Genomic DNA, 23,005 nt, shown 5'->3' with positions numbered 1-23,005 from the left:
TGGTATGATTCTAGGTCAGGGCACAGGCCTGGGTTGCAGGCCAAGTCCCGGGTCGGGGGCATGTGTGAGGCAACTGGTCAATGTTTCTCTTGCACATTGATGTCTCTCTCCCTCTCTTTCCCCTCTCTCTAAAAATAAATAAATATAATCTTAAAAAGTGAGAGAGAGGGAGAGAGATAGAAGACAATTTTCTAAGCAAGGGAGGAATACTTAGCCACCTATGGTACCAGCCTGACAAAACTCCAATCTTCCCCTCCCTTTCAGGCCTATGTCCTTTGTCCTCAGCTATTCTCTCAATTCCATCACACAGTGTGACTACTGGTGAACCTACCAAGGGGAAACTACAGATACAACACAGCCTTGCTCATGAGCTAAGAAGTTTAAGAAGTCACTGCCGCTCTGCCTCCCACATCTTGATACCAGACTTCAACTTCAGGATTTCTTCTGATGGCCACTACCCCAAATGTACAGAAGACATATACATTCATATGCACACCTGTGATAATGTCTTTGGGATGTTTTCAGAATGAAAACAAATAAACACACCTGCATTATAAAAATCAAAGCAGCCAGAAAACAGTAAACAATAGAATGATGTACGTTTTCAATGACAAAGCAAAGGGAGACTTTTTTCAGTTAGACCCTAATGCAGTGATACTGATTTCACGGTTAGTATATTAGAAACTAACTCCAGACCAGGGGTGTCAAACTCATTTTCACCAGGGGCTACATCAGCTTCGAGGTTGCCTTCAAAGGGCCGAAGGTAATTTTAGGACTGTATAAGTGTAACTACTCAACTAGGGGCAAGGAGCTCAGCACTGCTGCCAGGTAGAACAAGGTGGAGGGCCAGATTCAGCCCGCGGGCCTTGTATTTACTACCTGTGCTCTAGGCCTACCACTCACTCACCAAATGCTTGACACCTTGTGTTTAAGCGAACTACAACTTTACCATATCATTAATTTATCCAATATGTTAAACAAGAAAAAGGGCAATTTCGGTACAAGACTTAAAATCCACAGGGTGGCAAGGTACTAACGATGGCAGCCATTGCCAAGGGGAAAAAAAACAACTCCTCTTGGGACAATTTTGAAATTAATCTACACTGAAATCTTAAAAAAATAATCTACATTTAGAGCATCAAGATATTTAAAACATCAATTTCCCTCTGATGATACTGGCATATATTATAACATTTAGCAAAATAAAAATCTGAGACCTAAGTGGGATATCACACTTATCTGAAGAGTTCGTTAAAAATACTGATTCCTATATGACATCCCTAGAAACTCTGAGCTATTCCTGATCCTTAAAATTACATTTTGTAACCAGCATTCCAAGTGATTCTGACACAGGTGGCTCTACAGATTCCAAGATAAAAAACAGTGGCCTCAGAGATACTTCACATGAGTAAGCCAAAAAAGCAGTAAACTGTGTGAAGGTAACCAGGTGCTTTACTCCTTTTCTACTTAACCTATAATAGCGCCTTACACTTATCATCAGCTTGTAAAGTTAGCCATCCCCTTTACTGAAAGAGATGAAAAAAGGCCTCTATTATGCTTCCCTAGAACAACTAGCAGAGGACACCAGGGCACTTAGATAAGGAGGGTCTGGAGACCAGGCATGTAACCTTCCTCCTTCCATGGCAGAAATCAAGTACAAATATGTTATAAAAAGGAAAATTATCTTAGAAACAATTGCCTCCAAGGAACATTACGATTAGGGTCCTAAAACAGCAATTGTCTGCATTGTTATGGTACAGGTCCCCTTAAATCTGAAAAGATTAATTACTCACATCTTGATCTGACAGTTTTTCCACTAACATTTCTTCTAGTTCCTCCTTAATCAGCCATCTGCTACCAATCAGGTCTCTGTTAAAATATCACATAGATTCTCTTTTAAATTAACCATGCAATTAGAGTTATATCACAAAAGATCTCAGATGTAGTAGCAATTCTTGATTGGAAAAGAAACTTTTCTACTATATAGCTGTAAAATTTCATTGAAGTGAACTATTTTCCCAATAGAATTAATATTTCATGTCCTCAATCTATTCTAGAAAAGGTATCGAATCTAGCAAATGTTTTATTTGAAGAGTTAATATACCATTGTGGAAATTAATTGGTATTAAAAGCCACCAGATTTCTTAAAAATTAACCTTTCACTTGTTTTTCATAATTTATTTCAAAGGAGATGTTATGGATGCAAAGTTAATCTGTCAATGGACTAAAGTAGTAGTAAAGTCCAAATACAGGGCCAGGGGTAGTATTTACAAGCTAAGCAAGATATGTTCAAAGATGTGTGTTTGTGTAAGAAAACACACATGAAGCACCAGGCCAAAATGTAAAACTGGCTGCTTAAGACAGTGGATCTAATCTGTCACTATTGGCTAAATGAAAGACTAAAATACTAAACAAAATACTAAACAAAGTATTTGTTTGAAATACTAAACAAAAACACAAATAAACCCCCCCCCCCCAAACTACAACCATGTAGAAGTAAGTAAATATGTAGCTAGCTATATAGCTATACAAGGCCTGTCCAGAAAGTATCCAGACATGTGATATGAAAAATAGAGACATTCATTGAAGAAGATACAAGAAACATTGTACACAGGACAATGACGCCTCTGTCCCCTTCAAAGTAGCACCTTGGGACCTCATACAGTTCTTCTAATTGCTATCAACTGCCCCATTGTATTTCCTTGAATTTCACTGATGTCTGAAATCTCTTCCCTTTCAAAGGTGACTTTAGTTTTAGGAAAAACCAAAAGTTGCAGGGCCCCAAATCTGGGTTTGGAGGGGGCCGCAGCCCTGGGTGAGGGCACCTCACCTGGGTGATTTGATGTTTTACCAAAACACTCTGCACGAGATGTGATGCAAGAATGGGTGTGTTGTTGTGTGAAACTGCAAATCACCAGTTGCCCATAGCTGTGGCTTTCTGAATCATCAGAATAGTTTTTGTAGAGGAATGTTAAAGTTTAATGCAAAATTCGATGCAGATTCATTGTTCTACTCACTCATTTCGAATGTGACAGCCACATAGTACACATGTTTATTCAAAGGCATCTACCACCCCCAATGACTAGTACAGTAAAGTCGTCATTGTTCACACATGTGAATTCCAGTCCACTCTCCTTGGCTGCCGGGTTACAATGATGTTGCTCAAACTGTTTTAGTTATACTAAGAGTGGCTGGACTTTTTCTGGACAGACCTTGTATACACAAGGTATATACTAAAATAAAAATTTGAGGATATCATACTCAAATATAGTTATTACATACCATTTAGCACATAAATATGAAGTGAAGTAACATAAATATAATAACCATAATATTTACTTCCTCTATTATTTTGACCTCTAACTTTAATGATTAATGCTGAAATATAGAACCAATTTCTAGGCTTAAGCTGTGCTTGAAAAACATTAATAATAACTTGCTTGTTTTTAGTCCAAATTTTTCATATATCTTAATGCAAGAACTTACTTGGTTTTAGCTTCTTCTGAAAATAGACCTTTGGCTTGCAACTCATTTTTATGTTTTTCTAAATTGAGTAGCTTTCCATAAGCATCCTATAGCAAACAAAATATACATAATAAAGTGAGAGATGATACATTATTACTTCTACTTTATATTTTCCTTGAACACCCCTTACTTTGAAAGTGACCTCCTCAAATTATGTAGCTGCATAGCAAGTAATACTGAAAATACTTTTTAATATTATTTTGCATTCAAACTAAAAATGGGAGAGTAATTTCAGTGAGATTTTAGTATAATGCATACCTTAACTGATTTTCAAGTATCTCTGTAAGAAACAACTCCAGTGAGGTTGGTAAAAACAAAACAAAGCTACAAACTATTTTCCTTAGTTCCACAACCAGGAACAAAAATTTTCCTTAGAAAATAACCTTAATTTATATAGCAATATGCACTTTAAACTCAGAGACTTAATCAGTAAAAGTTATGGTATTTATAGCTGAACTACTTATCTTATTTACATAATATTTAAATCTTCGCTATGTAGTGTCTTACAGTTTTTAATTTATTTTTCATTATCTAATTTATTGTGTTAATATATTTTTTAACAAAGTCTGTGAATGTATGACACTTGTTAAACTGTAACGCAAGTAGGGGAAAATTTTTGCCATTTTGTTACAACTTGGCAATAAAGATTATCAATGAAATACATTTTTCAGAAAATGGGTTTATAACAAATAGGATGTAACTGTTTCCCATTTTTTGGTTTGAACAAACTTAAGTATTTGAAGACTCACATCCAATATGTGAGTATTCATTTATAATTTCCACGTAACTTCCCATAATAATACCTAATGAACATAGGTATTTTCATAGAATGAGTTAGACATGATATAAATGATATTTTTTCTAATCATGACACTTTCCAATGTCATTAGCTAATGTCAGAAGACAAAACTTATTACACATACAGATGTCCATCCATATCTCCAATAGTTTTAATTAATCATTTCAAACTTGAGGGGTGGTTTCTTATGGGCTCTGATTAGACTGCTATATCATGTCTATGATGCTAACAAAGAGTTTGTTCTAAGAGAAGTGTCCCTTTGCCACTATCTTTTATTTACTAGTGCTTGCATTTTATTATCTTCATTCCATAACCTCTGATTGGTACTGGAATTGATTGGTGAGTAAAGACAAAGAAAAAAAGCAGAAAAAAGAAGAGAAGCAGCTAGTCAGAAGCTGTAAAACTGAGGCTAAGCTACAGATTCTAACATGGACATGAGTATTTTAAACAAAGTGAAGCAATCACAGTTTAGGAATCAATAATGCAATTTCCTAGGGCACCAGAGGAGAAGCAGCATCCAAGCCTAAATCTGGTTAGATGTGTAAATTTGCAGATCCCACACCAGACTTTCAGAAAAGGACCCTTTGTGGGAGGGGCCCAGTGATCCATTTCAATGATGCCTCCAAGAGATGTGCACTAAAGTTTGGATTTGCACACTAGGACTATGGAGAGCTGAGTTCAATGCAATAGTGAAGGACAAATTAAGTCAATTTGATTCTACTGTTCTAATTAAGAATAACTATCTCTACAACTACATTCAAGGTACAAATCCATCAGCTATAGCAGTAGATGGTATGTGACAATTTGAAATAAACAACTGTCTACCCTAAAGAAAGCAAGAACTAATATGAACAATACATGTAAAATTTATAGCTCCTATTCATCTTAAAATTTTACAACTTGCCTCCCATGAACTGGTAAGCCTCATTTGACTGGTTGTGGTTAGGATACTTTTGACTCATTTCTAAAGGCGCAGATAGTAGTTTGTCACCCCCAACTGAATAGAACATCTGAAAAATGTCTATGCACCTCTGTTTTGAGAAAGAAATTCTCAAGTGCTCTGAATAAGCAAAATAAAGAAAAAAACACACAAAATGGGCCCTGATAGGAAATGGACAGACACAGTGCAAACAGCATCTGCTGTGCACCAGACTCTGCCAGACCGTTGCGCCTGGGGACTCTGGTAAAAGGGCGACGCCAGTGAGCCTGAGTGCATAACTCAGAGATGCGGTGTCTCTCAGATCTAGCTAAGAAAATATAAATCCAAGAGAACATCAACAGTAATAAGATACCCTCCCCTGCTTGTAAGGATCTATTTAATATTCTGGAATAACAAGGCAACTTAAATAAAAATAACTAACCTGCCTCACAGGGAAGTTTCAAGCCAAAGTTTGGGCCACTAACTTCGTCATCACTTTCCGGTGACATTTGAGCAATTTTACCTTAAGTCCATGTTTTTCTTAAAATTTTCTCTCACTATGCTAGTACCATCCAGTGTTATATTTAGCTCCATAATAATTTATAAATAGTATAAAATAATCAGAAAAAGTGCAGGATATGAGAAAACAACTGAAAAGTACATGTCAAATTTCAAACATGATAAATTCTGTTCATTTGTGACAAATGTTAACACTTTGATGGTTGTAATTCATCAAATTAAATAATGCTCATTAAGCCACCCCTTATACTTCTTTAAATAGGAAAATATACACAAACTACTTAGCACAGTGCCTGACCTATGCTAACAGTCAAGAAATGACAGCAGGGGTTAGGGATGGCATTCAAGAGTCTAATAACTGAGAAGCAATTTTATTGGTGCATCATTTCTATTTTTCTTTCTTTTCTACATAATAAAACCACTCTTCAGATTCTATCTTGGTTAGAAACAACAGTTCTCTGGAAAGCGGATTCTATAGCTTCAATTCCCCGAAGACATGTGTACTAATTTACATCAAAAAATCCTGAAGGGTATAAAATATGCCAGGAACTGTCAACAACACAGGTTATCACTGGTAGCTTTTGGTATATTGGTATATTGTTAAATTTCCACTTAAATTTTAAGGGACACTAGAGAATTGGTATGACCCACCTATATTGAGTTTATATACTATATTTAATAGTGTAATTTTCACATATGACAGGATAACCCAGATGTGAAATGCTGAATCATTAATCACAGTTATGATTAATATTTCATAAAATCAAAGCGAGCCTATCCACCCTTGTGTCATCAGATTTCCATAATGTATGAGTCAAATTTAGAAGGTGCCTAATTTGAAAATACCAGATGCTCAGGTTGCAGAAGTGTTTAAACTGAACCCTTCCAAGAATGTGAGCAACATGATTTTTCATCTAAAAATCTGATTTTAGTCTTCTAAAATCTGTTTTGGTTATTTTAATCATGTAGAAATTCCATTTTAGGATGGGTAAATGAATGACATTTCTTGGGAGAGTGGTACAGAAAAGGCAACTGTATTCTGATATACAATTATACATATCACACTAATAATAACTATCTTAGGTACTAGATCAAAAACAGAAAAGTAACACACTTAAATATGTATTTGTTTTTTTAAAAGAAGAATCACAGAAAGTCAATTTCCTAAACAACAATCTTCTTAAATTTTTGGCTTTCGGCACATACAGAATCAAATGAAATAAATATAATTTATTTATCATGGCTTCTGTTATTTATCCAAAGTTCCAAGGAACATATTTCTACTGCAGACCCTTGCCATCAGTCTGTGAAAACAATATGCTATATAGTTGACACATCATGTAGTGCTATTCAACATCAAAAGGGAAACAGCCTCATACATGGGTCACATAGAAAAGTACTGTGGGAGAGTACAGATCTAGGAGGATTATATAAAAATGTCTGTAACTCATATACCATACATTTTTACTACTCAAAGCAACATCCCACCATATATTATAACAATTATACCATCATAAAAATAACCTGATTATAACAACAGAGGCCGTAAGTTGAATTAGCCTTTAAAAATTTTTTAAAAAATTGTTACTGCACGATATACAATGGTAATTATTCCTATGTGAGGAAAATGTATATCAAAGATACTTCTGTAACAGTGGTTTCTACTGCTGAATTAATTCCTGTTGTCAAGAAAAGTCTTAAAATAGCACATACATATGTCAGCATTAGTCTGTAGCACATTAAAAACTAAGCACATTACATAGTTGTAGTTATTTTACAATATCTGTGAGAAGGGTCACTATGTTAATTCCATTTTGACAGCTAAAAGCACTACATCAGGAGTTTTAAATGTTCACCACAGGTTACTGAGAAGATGTGAAGGAAGGGAGACCTCTGTGGCTCCAAGTCCCGGACTTGCAGACGTGCCCTTCACCAGGTCTGAGTTCTCCACCTAAGGAGCCCAATGATTCCCCTGGGGCTTCTCTACTCTGTAAGTCATTTAAAACAAACTGCAGAGCAGCCAGCTCCAGGAGGAAGAACGGAAGAGGGGAGTAGAGCCAATGGGTAGAAGATTGCATCACGATCTACGCAAAGACATTTGAAGCCGTAGCCAAGCTACAATCTTTCCAAGAACTTTGAACTCCCTCCTGCCCTCAACTCTGGGAAGATTCCTCCAGTAGGAACTCAATCGAGGATGCTGCATGGCTGCCTCATCTACTTCCTCTGCCTCTAGACTATCATTTCAGAATGACCTCTCCACCTCAATGAGCATGCCAAGAGCCCAGTTAATTCTGATTCCCAAGTACCTGGAAGAAGGCCAGGCAGGCCAGCATGTCAGCCACATAGCCCCCCAGGGCCTTCAGCGATGGGTAGGACTTGACCATCCACATGGATGGCACTTTACCCATAAGCATGCTATTGAAGACATCCTCTAGCTCTGAGGACATCAGGCCCTGCCCTTTGATGGCTCGGCCAAGATTGATGAGACTTCTACGAACCACATTGGTCAACCTGTAAGAACAAAGAAGCCACTCAGCCCACTGCACTTCACCAGTGGGCTAATTCTACCTGAGGATACTGACTCTTAGTCTCCTTTTACTTTTCCCTCCTTCAGCAGGACTTCCGCCAAGATGGAGGCGTAGGAGGAAGCACTGTACCTCCTCCCACAACCCAGCAACAAAACACAGCCAAAACCACAGAAAACTGAACTTCACGGAAGTCTGACAACAGCGAACCCTTCAGCCAAACCTGTGAGAGGGGCAGAGCCAGGAGCAGAGCGGGGTCGGGCAGGAAAGATCCACTGGACCCACCCGGGCCGCCACCCAGGTGCGCCGGCAGCCATAGGCGGATCCCAAGTGTGGAGTAGCGGGTGGACCCACTGAGGGCACAAGGCGGTGGATTCACTGAAGACTGACCACGGTTCACACCTTTGCGTGCAGATAAACCAATGAAGGAGGGAGTGGTGAGACAGACCGTGCAGGCCCCAGTGGCCGGAAGCAGCAGAGGGAACCGCCATTGTCCCTCTCTGACCCCGCCCCCACCTACAGCCACAACCCAGCGACCTTGGGTGGCCTCGTCCTGGTGAACAACTAAGGCTCCGCTCCTCATACCTAACAGGCACGAACAGATCAAAACAGGGCTCAAGAAGAACTTAGAGCCCCAGAGCTGATAAATCTAAGCAATGAAGAAATAGCCAAGCTTTCAGATGCACAGTTCAAAACACTGGTGATCAGGATGCTCACAGAACTGGTTGATTTTAGTCACAAATTAGAGGAACATATGAAGGTTAAACTAATTGAAATAAATGGAATTCCACAGGAAACCAATAGTAATGGAAAGGAAACTAGGACTCAAATCAAAGGAGTGGACCAGAAAGAGGAAAAAAATGACCAAACAGAAAAGAATGTGCAAACAAGAATTCAAAAAAAATGAGGAGAGGCTTAGGAACCTCCAGGACATCTTTAAATGTTCCAACACATCACAATTATAGGGGTGCCAGAAGGGGAAGAGGAACAGCCACGAGTGGAAAACTTATTTGAACAAATAATAAAAGAGAATTTCCCCAATCTGGCAAAGGAAATAGACTTCCAGGAAATCCAGGAAGCTCAGAGAGTCCCAAAGAAGTTGGACCCAAGAAGGAACACACCAAGGAACATCATCATTACATTAGCCAAGATTAAAATGAAGGAGAGAATCCTAGAAGCAGCAAGAGATAAGAGGACAGTCACCTACAAAGGAGTTCCCATCAGACTGTCAGCTTATTTCTCAAAAGAAACCTTATAGGCAAGAAGGGGCTGGAAAGAAGTATTCCAAGTCATGAAAACCAAAGACCTACAACCAAGATTGCTCTATCCAGCAAAGCTTTCATTTAGAATGGAAGGGCAGATAAAGTGCTTCTCAGATAAGATCAAATTCAAGGAGTTCATCATCACCAAGCCCTTATTATATGAAATGTTAAAGGGACTTACCTAAGAAAAAGAAGATAAAAAAAAGATGAACAGTGAAAGGACAGCAAACTCACAGTTATTAACAACCACACCTAAAACAAAAGCAAACTAAGAGGACAGCTAGATTAGGAGTGAACCATAGAAATGAAGATCACATGGAGGGTTAGCAACAGGGGAGTGGGAGAAGGAGAAGGGGGGAGAAGGTACAGAAAATAAGTAGCATAGACAGTAGATAGAAAATAGATGGGGGGCAAGAATAGTGTGGGAAACATAGAATCTAAAGAACTTGAAACACGTGGTCATAAACTAAAGGGGGGGAATGGTGGGGGAGGCGTGTGCAGGGTGGAGGGGAATGAAGGGGGGAATAGAACAACTGTAATGGCATAATCAATAAAATATATTTAAAAACAAATAAAACAAACTGCAGAATTTCTAAATAAGCCAGGAGCTTCTTTCAAAAGGCAAATTAATCCTGTTTATGCATAAGTTATTAGAATTAGAATTACTTGGTTGTGTTTCTTATTTACTTTAATTCAGTAGAGTACTTTAAGTAAATAATGATTTTCATTCCCTAATTTTATACATATTTTTTGTGAAAATTTCATCTGTGGCCATGTTATTCTTTCAATTTATAAAAATACTCTGAAAACACCCCACTGTTCACTGTAAAACTTGTCCTAAAATAGAAATGAGATTTCTATAAGATGCTAAATTATTCCCACTGCAGTTTTTAGAGCTAACTTTTCTTAAAGATTGGGGAGGGGGAGCTTGTGTAAAATTCAACGAACACTTATTTGACAATCTAGTGTTTTCAATATGCTACACAGCCTTTCCCACCCACTAGTTTCATGGGATTTTTAAAAAGGTGTTCTGGGTAGAAAGGGCTCTATGATCTAGTATGTTTGAGCAGCAGTGGGTTAATGCAACAGGTTTCTTTACTGAGGAATTTTGCAGAGCTTTTTCACGCTAATAAGTATCTCCATATTCGAGTTTTCTAGGCCACAATAAGCAGCATTCCCAAACTAAGTAATTCCAGAGATCCTTTCTTGAAGAATATTTTATAACCTGTGCTCCTCAGAAAGCACTATGGGAAAAGGTGCATTATAGACATGCCCTGACTTAATGAGTAATATTTTACAAAAGGATTCCCCACTTCAGAGTGAAAAAATCACCTCCCGTAATGAGTTTTAAATAGTTTTCAACTAATTTTTCATGAAGGAATTTAAAAACTTTCAGAAATGTATAAATTAATGAGTCAACCTAAATATTTTTCTAAAAATTAAAGGACCTGCACAAACTCAACTGTGACTACCCAGATTGCCAATGTCTTGCTCATGAATACAGGCCACTCTCCCCTTCACCACCAGCTTTGTTGGCCTGGACAGCTGCAACTGCTGTGGACAAGGGGTATGCCTGGCAGGCTGGAGGACCGAAGGGCACACCCTCTGGCCTATCGCTGCCCCGCCCCTCGTGGAGAGCTAGGCATGTTCTTTACTGCACACGTATTCCTGTTCTAAAAAGTCTTCCCTTTCCTTTATGCTTCTGCTCAAGTGTTTCAGAAAATTTCTTTTATTCTTTATTTCTTTATTCTGCTCCTGAAACCCTAAACTGAAGCTAAAAATTGTGTCTGAAAAGTACACAATTTCTACTGGTTAAGTACCTATTAAAGAAATGAAAAGCCATCCATTTCAGGTGAAAAATGCCAGATTAGACAGTGCCATCCAGAGGAGTTCCCTTTCCAGTACTCAACTAACTATCCTTTGAGAAACTCAAAGTCTCTTATTCTCACTTAAATTACTTTTCACTGCTTAAGAAATTAGTTGTTAGCACTGTTTTATGCTCTTTTCATTACATATGTACATCATATTCACTGTAAGTTTGTTACTGACTTTCCCAGGAACTTGAAGGAGCAGTGTCCACAGGAAAATGTTCTAACTCCCCTGCAGAGTTATTCTAATGAACCTGCAGAATGTAACACATTTACAAAGTCTGAGACCCCATGGATCAGCACATTTTTCTTCACTTTATCTTTCTTATCACATTTCATTTCTGGGCAGAAACAAATTACTTCTTCCTTCTCATGTTCATCTTGTCTCAAAAATCTCCCTGCTTCTCCATAGAAATTAGATGGGCCCAATGGAAAGTGTTCACTGAAGCATTATACATTATCTGAAACTATAAGCTGCAACAGTACTATCTTTTATTAGTTGCTATAATGTAATACCTAAGGTCAATATGAAAAGTGGCCAAATACTAAAAAGAAGACTTGGCATAGGAGACAAAAAGGGTAACTGACATTAGAAAGATTTCCTGGCAGAAATGCCCACATATTAGGTCCATCAGTCAAAACACTTGGCTGATGACTGCCACATCTCAATTAGTTTCTCAATGACATGGGGAAAACTGATTTGGCTCAGTGTCTTTTACCCTGTCATATGGGAAGAAACTTCATCAACAAAAAGAAATGATAACAACAATCATTCACTTCCAAGTATTTAAAGCCCACCAGTATTTGGGGGCCAACTGCCTTGCTGCAGTGTAAGAACAGTAGTGGACTCACTGTCACCCAGACAATGGAACGGCAACCCCCACCACCAAGAGAAGGGAGAACAAAGAAGAGAACAAACACATAAAGCAGTTTCAATTTTTACCATTTTACTTTATGTCCAATGTTTGACTTCACTACAAAACCACTTTTGTAAGCCCAACAGTGAGTATTGAGTCTCATACTATTTCAAAGTAACAAACTGAATCCAGGATGATGTTGGTTTACATGACCTAGAAAATGAGACTGGTATGACTGACTATAGTTATAACTGATAACAAGTACAAATATGAGGCTAAAGTCTTTGGCATATATTTAGGAAAACATTTATCCTTTCCCCCATACATACATTTTTGAAAATATAAGGTTTTATTAATTATCTGAATTAAAATATCCAAATGAACCCCAAATATCTGTAATTCCTATGTGTAAAACTGTTCTGATGAGCAAAAAAACAAATGCTAAATAAACTCCGTATAGTCTGGGGAGTTAAAACACCCAGCAAAACAAACTGACCTAAATTTCAGCTAAAACATAAAGGCCCAAAGAACACTCCCATATGTAACAGAAACTATATTACTCAAAAAGAAAGAGTATTTATTAATCAGATACAGTTTGGTTTATCAGTCAGAGTATGCTAGTATTTTATCCACTGAGAAACCAACCATTTTCTTGAGCAATACCTTTTAAAAGATAGAAACAAACTAAAAACAAAATCAGGCCTCTCCTGCAATGTGTAGTTTCTTCATTATGATGCAATGCAACAAAACATCCTGCCCTTGGGTTGCTCAGTTTCAGCCAAAACAAATGCAAATGGCCTGTCAGATGACAGCTGTTTGATAAGGCTCCTCCACAAGACCTGCATGCTTTCCTTTTTCCGTGAAACTTGGGATGAAAAGCAGAAGGCAGGAAGGGAATTAATGTAGCATACAGTCTAAAGGCAATGCTACAACCGTGATTAAGTAGAAAAGTTAACAGGCACAGATTTTCCATGGCTTTGCTGCGTGCAACCCATCCGTGTAACAAGTTGACAGGCCTAGTGCGTCAGCTCCATCATCCCTTCCGACAGCTAAAACGCAGCACTGCATCCCTTTTCAGAGAAAATTTGCGTCTGCACCATGAAGCGTTGTACATTATTTCTTAGCACTGCAGGGGGCTTAGGTCCATATGGAACCTTCACAAATATTACCACAGATCAAACCGGCAGCTTCTGCAGGCAGATTTGACATACCTATTTAAATGAACAGCAGGGGTCCTTGGGCAGCCTCGGGCTGTGCAGAGACAACCTCAGTGGAAAGCTTGAGCTGCAGCTCCATTACTCAGCAAAGACGCACTCTACATTTATCATTCATTTCATTTCTGCCAGGGCAAGAAGCTCATTTGCCCAAGGTCAACAAAAACCGAAAAAAGGGCTCTCTGTTTCCCCCCGCCGCCAAGAAATAGATGTACCTGACAAGTGGGGGTTTTGTCATTTCGGGTTTGTGGAGCTCCAACAAACATAAGACATTCTAAAAAGCAGAGGAAAGCGCACACGGGATTCGAGCAACCTGAAATCTGACTCTGGATGGGGAAACCCACTGAATACTTAAAAAATCATGCAATGAATAAAACTTGACACATTTTGAGAATAAAATGGTTCTGCTGTTTAAAACTGGATATTAGCATCCAGGTTTTTCACCCTTGTCACAATAGGGAACGCCCATATCTGCACACTGTCAAACATTCAAGAGTTCTGAAAACAAAAACTTCCCAGCACTCCCAAAGGCAGTTGGAAGTAGGTCTTTTTTCTAGGCTTTCTAGACTCATACATTGCATTAGCCTACAAAACGCAGCAACTGTATCTGCATAACAAGTACAGTTAACTATCTGACTCCCTCCCAAGGTGCCTTAGAGACCCTGAGAGGATATGTACCTGCCCCTACCTGCTTCATGTTTTACCTGGATTGCACATACATGCACTACAACTGAGTATCTATCTGCTAACACGATCTCAATTTGTAAGAAAAAGCACCTTAAGGACAAACCATTCTGTTATAAATCCTGTGTTTACCTTTAGAAATATGGATTAATAAAATACAAAGCCTTTCAACATATTGTCTCACCTCCAGAAGTCCTATTTTTGTTCCTTATGAAACATACTAGGTCAATTGTGAAGTTTAGAAAAATCTCTGGTAAAATCAGTTATTTACCTTACAGCTCATGTTATTTATCATAAAATATAATATACTTACATGCATTAATGAATAATATGACTGTTTGCCAGTATAAAAGAGAAAATGAAATGGACGACCATCTTCTCCCCACTGGGTTGCTAATAAAAAGCCAGATAAAAACAAATAAACAAAAATAAAATATACAGAGAGAGACCAAACAGATGTATTTAACTACAGTCATGAGACATGTTTATAATTCTGATTGACTTTTAAAACAACAAAAAGCATAATATTTAGAATTTTAATATTTAGTTTAGCATGTAACTATTTAGGGTATTTAACAGTCACTGACATAAAACAATGTTTGTATTTGAGAAAATATTCCTAAATATCTTACCATGAGAATTTCTATAACTTGTTTTAAATAAACGGCCATAAAACAGACAAAATCAACTTGTTAGGACAAAAAATATTAGGTTTGGCCATAAATATAATGCACTCCTATATTCTTAAAAACAAAAACTGATAAAGTCAATAATGTAGTTCATTCAGAAAATGAGAAACAGGCGTAATATAATAAAGAAAAACACGAGATGGATTTTCCCATGACACATTATTTGTTTCAACTCTGTGAGGACATATTTCAGAGTTTAGAAACATCTAAAACAAAAGGGGCCCCCAAAAGTGTTACATGTAATTCCTTGTGAAATACAGATGATCATTCACATCTAATAAACACCAAACAAACTGAGAAATGGAATCTCTAGTAAGTAAACCAAACCACTAACTCCATGCCCTTTGCTGGTATTTCTGAGTTGTTTCTCTGTTAACAATCTGTAGGAACTCTAACATGTTAAAAGATTACACTCCTTTGTCTATTACATAAATTGTAAACACTTTTCTCCCAATCTTTCACTTGCTTTTTAAATTTTGTTTATGGTGTCTTTCATAATCAAGAATTTAACATATATGTTTTTGTAGAATCTGTCACTTTTCCTCCATGGCAGTGTTTCTCAACTGTTTTCTTTCTTTCATTATCTACATTACTAAGGAGCCTTTTTAGACATTTTGTTTTTCCTAATATCCTCCTTCCCATGAGATTTTAATACCAGACATACTGCATATGGGTTGAGAGCTGAAACACTGTAACTGTTGAGATTTTTTCTTTTCTTCTAAATCAATTTATGCCCCCTTGGGCCCAACATCACTGCACTGAGAAAGCATGCTTTAAGACTGGATGCTTCCTAAAAATTATTTTCCTACATTTTCTACTGAAATTTTTGTTTTCATGTTCAGAAATTTAATATAGCTGGAATTTATATTTGTGAGGCAGAAATCCCAGTGTTTTCTCCAGCAGAGTGAGTCGTTACTCATTCGTTTTTTAAGTACTACACTCTTTCTGTTGAAATACCACCTACACAATACGCAGGTAATCTTTTCCTTCTGAGGATAATTGGCATCAGCCATGGGCCACTTTAAGTGAATATACTTAAAAACAAAAAAAGACCAAAATTTCATAGTAAATGGTAAAAAAAACACAAAAAGTGCGCTGGGATGGGAGAAATAGAAAAATGTAATTGAAAAATAATTAGATAAAAAAAACCCAAGAAAAACAAACGAACAAAAAACCTGATAGGAAGTTTAGCTTGAAAAAAATAAAGCAAGATTCTTATTTGCCAATGGCTTATGGATGAATTAAATACTTCTCCAACATCATTTTCCTAGACTTCATGAAACCCTACATATTTTCTGATATTTACAAGTTTACTATGCAATCAATTTTCACTGTATTATTAAAGCAGTCAGTCAGAAAGTAACCAAGAAAGACAAACATCATGGTTCCAGATGAGAGTTTACTAAAAAGCTTAGAGGAATTTCTGAATTTGGTCTCATTTCATGTGATTGTGTGCTTGTGTATACTTGATTTCTGAAGTATGTATGTATATGCATATATACACACATGCACATACATATGTATGTATGTGTATATATATACACATATATATACACATATGTATATATATATACACACATTCTTGACTTCACTCAATCTAGATGTCAGACTTTAAGATGCCCCATCATGCATCTTTTGCAAAGAAAAAAAGCTGACAGCATGCTTCATAGTTGGCATTAACTGTATAATGAAACCTATTGTTAAAAATGTTAAAATTTGAAAAACTATGTCGTAGAACCTACAAAATATGACATAAACAAATATTGACACTGAATACTCTAATTTGATCTCTTCTGCACCACTACTGCTATTTAATTAAAATGAGCTTTATGCTGCATTTTGATATTTAATAGGCTAAGTAAGCTTCCTTCATTATTCTTATTTCTTTAAAAAAATTCTTTCAAATAAACTTGACAAATTTCTCCCAAAAGTCCTACCAAGACTTTTACTGAAATTATATTAAAGTAGTTTTCAATCTTTCCTCATACAAACATGAAATCACTTTCCAGCTATTTAGATTTTTACTTATGATAAGTTTTATAATTTTCTACAAAAATTTCTTACATACTTTGGTAAGTTTTATATGTACTTTAGCTTTTGTTTCTCTTGATACTACCTCCTCGGTCATCTATGTTTTCTATAACATTAATTACACTAGTAATAGATTCTTTTACTATTTCTTAAACAGACTTTCTTTTTTAGAGTAATTTAAGGTTCACAGTAAAATTGAGAGGAAGATACACAGATTTACCATACACCTCCTGCTCCCTCACATGCAGAGCCTCCCCCATTATCAACACCCTCCACCGAAGTAATACATTTGTTACAACTGATGAGCCTACAGTGACATATCATGATTATCCAAAACTCGTGGTTTACATATGGTTCACTCTTGGTGTTGTACATTCTTGGGTTTGGACAAATGTATAGACATGTATCCACCATTACAGAGTATCAGAGAGTAGTTTCACTGCCCTAAAAATCCTCTGTGCTCCACCTATTCATCCCTCCCTCCCCACCTAACTCCTGGTGACCAGTGACTTTTTACTGTCAGCACAGTTTTGTCTTTTTCAGAAAGTCGTATGGTTGGAATCATATATGTAACCTTTTCAGATTAGATTTTTTCATTTAGTAACATGCATTCAAGTTTCCTCCATGTCTTTTTGTGGCTTGATAGCTCATTAGTGAACAATCTTCCATTATCTAGATATACCAGTTTAATTTTCCACACACCAACTAAAGGACATCTTCCAAGTTTTGACAATTATGAGTAAAGCTGCTATAAACATCTGTGTGCAAGTTTCTGTGTAGATACTAAGTTTTCAACTCCTCTGGGTAAATGCCAAGGAGCACAACTGCTGGATTATATGGTAAAAATATGTTTAGTTTTATGAAACTGCCAAACTGTCTTCTAAAGCGGCTGCACCATTTTGCATTTCCACCAGAATGTATTCCTGTTGTTACATAACCTTGCAAGAATTGGTGTTGTCAGTGTTCTGAATTTTGGCCACTCTAACAGGTATCTCACGGTTGCTTTAATTTGGATTTCCCTGATGTGGAACATCTTTCCATATGTATATAAGCTCTCTAATGAGGTGTTTGTTAAGGTCTTTGGCCCATTTTTAAATCGGGTTGTTTTCTATTGTTGAATTTTAAGAGTCCTTTATATATTTCAGATAATGGTCCTTTATCAGATGGTTCTTTTCCAAATATTTTCTACCACTCTGTGGCTTGTTTTTTTCATTCTCTTGACAGTGTCTTTTGCAGAACAGAAATGTTTAATTCTCTCCAGCAGATTTGTACCAAACTCTTCCCCACAAAGGCATATTCGAATGCAAATAAATTAGTGTGATATTAGTGAAAGCATAAACTCTACCCTTATTAATTTTAGTATTTTTTAATTAAAAAGAAATTAGTCATAAATTCCATTATTGGTTATAAAAACTTTTACCTACTATACGACCACCATGGTATGGGAGTTCATCTGTATAATATGTAAGTAACTGCTAGTATGTAACACTATAACAAAAAAAAAATAGTTTATTTCATTCTTGAGCAAACTTACCTTTTTGTTTTGGAAAAATCTGTTCAGGATGCTGTAAAATAAATTAAAAGTGCATGAGATACTTACTGTAACATATAAAACTAAGTGAAATTTAAAAAAATATTACTTAAGATAATTACCTTCATTATTGGCCTGGCTCGCTTCTCAAATAAACCACTGGGAAAAAGATAAGCAATAGCTCTCTGAAAATACACATAAAGGTTAATTAACAATTCTTATAAAAACCAGTTAATGTTCTGATTAACAGTTATTGAGTGCTTACTATGTGCCAGGCATCACACTAACAGTTTCATATACATTATTTCACTTCAAAATTTTCTAAATAAAAAAATAACTTACCACATACACATACCCCCCGAGGCCACTGTTAGTACCCAACCCTACATGTGTCATGTTTTTCCTTATACATATGTACCAGTGGTGAAGTTTACAGCTTCTGTTTGGCATACCTGAACTGCTAGAATCACACTACTCTTGTGTGAGGGGCCATTACCAACTAAAATAAAGTTACTTGAATACAAGCACTGTGATACCTCAACAACGGATCTGATACTAAGTGACTAATGAGCAGGAGCGAATATAGCATGGAGAAAGGGATGATGCATATTCTGGATGAGATGGAGAAGGAGAGCAATTTCTAGAATTTTCCATTTAATATTTTTGGACTGAGACAGTCTGCAGGTAATGGAAACTGTGAAAAGCAAAACTGGTAAGGGGGAACTACTGTATTAAATTACTATAGTTACAACAATTTTCAAGTGTCCCTTGAAACGTGAAAGTGATACCACACACAATCAATCTCATTTTCTTTTTTTAAAGGAACACTAGAGCTGCTCCTATACAACTTCTGTGGTATGTATTCAAGAGCAATCAATCATTCTAACTCCCATCTGGTAGTACAAATATTAAAGACAGAATAGCAAACAGAGCAGCTCTAAATCTTATCCACAGTGACGTCCACTGATTTTTTGGCTACTCTGAAATTTTCCTCAAGTTGTGAGAGGTTTTTAAACTAGTTTCCCAAACAGTTCTCATAAGTGTCTATTTCTCAGTGGGGACACTATTGGCACTCTGAGTGTGACAGCTCCATTGTAGGAAACTTTCCCCTATATTGCAGGTCATTAAACATCCCTGGCTCTTTTCTACAATACAAATCTGTGCCAGTGATATCCTGTGCTTGTGACAAACCTCTCTCTCTCTCTCTCTCTCTCTCTCTCTCTCTCTCTCTCTCACACACACACACACACACACACACACACACACACGTGCATGGGCACACTTCCAAATGTCCTTCCTTCACTTAAGGCTCAGCACTGCTGCAAACCTCAGCCCTGCTTTAGCCATCTGTCTTTTCCAGTGGCCCTTCTCACAATTAAAAGCAAAAAACCAAAACAACACCCACCCATCCAAACTAACTAAATGCTCACTTTTGTTGAACGATGTCAGATGAAAAGGCTTCGCATTCTATCTGAACTCTAATGAACTGGCATCTCAGGTGAACACTGCTGCTCTTCTGGAGAGCCTGTTCTCAGCATGCTCTCTCCTTCACACAGTACGTGTGCTAGACCCAGGTCTGCTCCTTAAAGTTGGAGGCAGGGCTACAAATTCAATGATATGGAGCCCAATTGTGTCTCTGGGTCAAGCACTGGCCAATAAAACTGAAATTAAAAAACTTAAATATCAGAGTGTTAATATTGTGAACTTTTTGTTTCAAAAACCAGGGACAGCTCTCCCTTCTAATCTGGAGAAAAGGTGGACTTTTTAATAAGTGATGTGAGTTAACTACCATGGCAAAATGACAAAACTGGACCTAAACCTTATACCATACACGAGAATAAACTCTACGTGAGTCAGAGGACTAAACATAGAAAAGGGAAACAAAATAAAACAAGTACTAGAAGACAACATAGTGAATTCCTTTATAATGTAGATATGCAAAGTCTTTCTTAACCATGACTTAAAATTCAGAAGCAAAAAATAGTTGAGTGGCTCAGTGGATTGAGCGTGGGCCTGTGAACCAAAGCGTAGCCAGTTCGATTCTCAGTCAGGCACATGCCTGGGTTGTAGGCCACGTCCCTAGTAAGGTGCATGTGAGAGGCAACCACACATCAATGTTTCTCTCCCACTCCTTCTCCCTCCCTTTCCCCCTGTCTATACATACATACATACATACACATGTACATATATAAATAAAACATTTTTTAAAAAGTCAACCAATTAAGCTACATTAAAATGAAAAAATATGGCTCAAATACATATATAATAAGAAAAGTACAAATGAAAACCATTGAGATACCACTATTCATCCAACAGAACTAGCAAAAATTCAAAAGCTTGACAGCACACTGTTGGAGCTGCTACGAGACAACGGTAGTGCCACGCTGGTGGGCGTGTCGAATGGCACCACCGTAGGGTTGGAAGTTTGACACTATCTATCAAAACTACATTTTCCCCCAGCAATCCCACTTCTGTGAGTTTATTCTGAAGACACACCCCCTCAGAAACACAAAACAACACAAGCACAGGTTATTTATAGATTCATAAGAGCAAAATATTAGAATCAACCAAATCCCCATACACAAGAGTTTGGTTGAATAAACCCCATATACTTATGTGATCCAGTATTTTATACCCATAAAAAGATCTGAGAAGGGCAAGATACAAAAGAAATTTACTTAGAATGAGAACCACTGGTATGAGAGAGAATAAAATAGAAAATGATAAAAATCATTGCCGATTAAGGGTGGGTGGGAGCAGGGTGAAAGCCCAGGGATGACAGTGTACTTTTTCGTATGCTTGAACTTTGAAGCAGGTCAATGTCTTAGATATTAAAGACTAAAATTTTCAAAAGAAAACTCTAAAACTTAATACAAAGAGAAACAAATAAACCTAATTTCTAAATTTTATTTAGTTATTTTTCAAGTACAGTTTTTTGTCTATCATGCCCTTGCCCCCACCTCCCTCCCATTTCCTCCCCCCCCTTAGTATAAACCTAATTTCTAACAACAAAAATAACTGCAAATAAATCTTCAGCTTTCCTTGGTGGGCCCACTGTTAGTAATAATATTAATATTATAATTCTGAAACATTCTGTTTATATTGAAGCATAAAGAAAAAAAGTAAATATATAAATTTTATAATTACCAAAATTTTATTGTAGAAGATACACAAATATAATGTGAAGTAAAGGTAAGTTTGAATTAGACAAATCAGTATAAATGCATGATCCTCAAACATTATTTCTTTTATCATTTCTGTAATACTTTTAAAATATTGTTTTTTAACTTCTGTCCCCTGAATGAGCACAGTAGCAATGGAATTCCAAGAGCAAAGGGTGATCCAACCATCTAAATCTTGGTTTCTAATAGTTTCCTCTTATAAGGAACAGAGTACCTTGGAGAAATGACTGGTTCTAGAACTAAGGCAGAGAAAGTAAGAGCCTGAGACATGGCATGTATCTTCTTCCTAAGCCAGAAAACAAGCTCGTCCTCAAAAGGTCACAGAGGTTGACTTCAAGGGTCTCCCAATGGCCAAAGTTGGGATAATTTGAAAATGACAGTGCCTTATGGCATTAATATGTGAGTATGTGTATGTTCAACAGTGTTGACAGATACCCTCTGAAGGGTGTGGGGGGAGGGGGAGGAAGGAAAGGAAAGCCTCTTTATAAAATAATACCATTAATAAAAGTAGAAGGAATGATGGAAATAGCAAATCATTGTTTTACAACTTCCAAGGCAATCATTACTTTCTGGCAAGAATCATCAATGAATGCTAAAGTCATTTGATGAAAAGTTAATGGGGAATAAAATATTCACATGAACTCAAAATATCCTACAGATTACTAGTTACAGAAGGAAAAAGCTCCTTTCATAATAAAGAGGTCACCATCTTCACCAAGGGATAGGGCATATTGTACAGTCCATACTGGGACAAACTAACTGTTCTTACTGGTGTGAGGCAATGAGAAGGCTACAATATCATGTAAGGAGTATCATTTACACATTCTAAATCTGATCATGAGGAAGCAATTAGAATGCAAGAATGCCGGACAACTGCACAAAACACATAGTCTGAATTCTACAAAAGCCCAAGCTAGCTATAAAGACATTTTGGGGAAAACTGTGAAAATCTACATATAGACTATATATGACATTATAGAATTATAAATGCATTAGATGTGACAGTGGTACTGTAGGAGACAATAATATAAAGGGTTTTTATGCATTTAGTGTTTAAATAAATGCTGATGTATTTAGGAGTTAAGTGTTACGATATCCACATTCTGAATGATATCTTACAAAACTTTACTCACAAAACTTTATTATATTCATACAATTTTACATTACATATCCATGGTAGGTAACCATTATATTCATGTATAATGTGCACCCTTATTTTTCCCTCAAAAATTCAGGGAAAAGTGAACATCATACATGGTGAAATATGTTAAGTTCAACTCTTCAACTTGGAGTGAGATCACCATAATTACCAGGAGGAAAATCCAAACCACTTTTAAATCAGTGTCAAACCATCAGTGGCATCTCTTTCAAATATGAAAATGACTCCTACCTTAAGTGTC

At 36.8% G+C, this 23,005-nt stretch overlaps 1 protein-coding gene across 2 annotated transcripts in view; it reads right to left on the bottom strand.

Moving 5' to 3' along the window:
• MRPS9 (mitochondrial ribosomal protein S9) overlaps positions 1–23,005 on the bottom strand; it is a 62,326-nt gene that overhangs the window by 8,784 nt on the left and 30,537 nt on the right. For both annotated transcript variants that reach the window (XM_053664571.1, XM_037166405.2), the window contains exons 3-7: positions 18,546–18,608; positions 18,427–18,457; positions 14,486–14,565; positions 3,487–3,572; positions 1,794–1,869 (exon numbers count right to left, since the gene is read on the bottom strand). In XM_053664571.1, the coding sequence (XP_053520546.1) occupies positions 1,794–1,869; positions 3,487–3,572; positions 14,486–14,565; positions 18,427–18,457; positions 18,546–18,608 (336 nt within the window). The remainder of the gene's footprint in view (positions 1–1,793; positions 1,870–3,486; positions 3,573–14,485; positions 14,566–18,426; positions 18,458–18,545; positions 18,609–23,005) is intronic.

This window comes from Artibeus jamaicensis, unplaced genomic scaffold (assembly GCF_021234435.1).
Source record: "Artibeus jamaicensis isolate MK-2021 breed Jamaican fruit bat unplaced genomic scaffold, CSHL_Jam_final contig_384, whole genome shotgun sequence".
Taxonomy (NCBI): Eukaryota; Metazoa; Chordata; class Mammalia; order Chiroptera; family Phyllostomidae; genus Artibeus; species Artibeus jamaicensis.
Note: the sequence above shows the minus strand (reverse complement) of the source record. Positions and strands in the feature narration are given on the sequence as shown.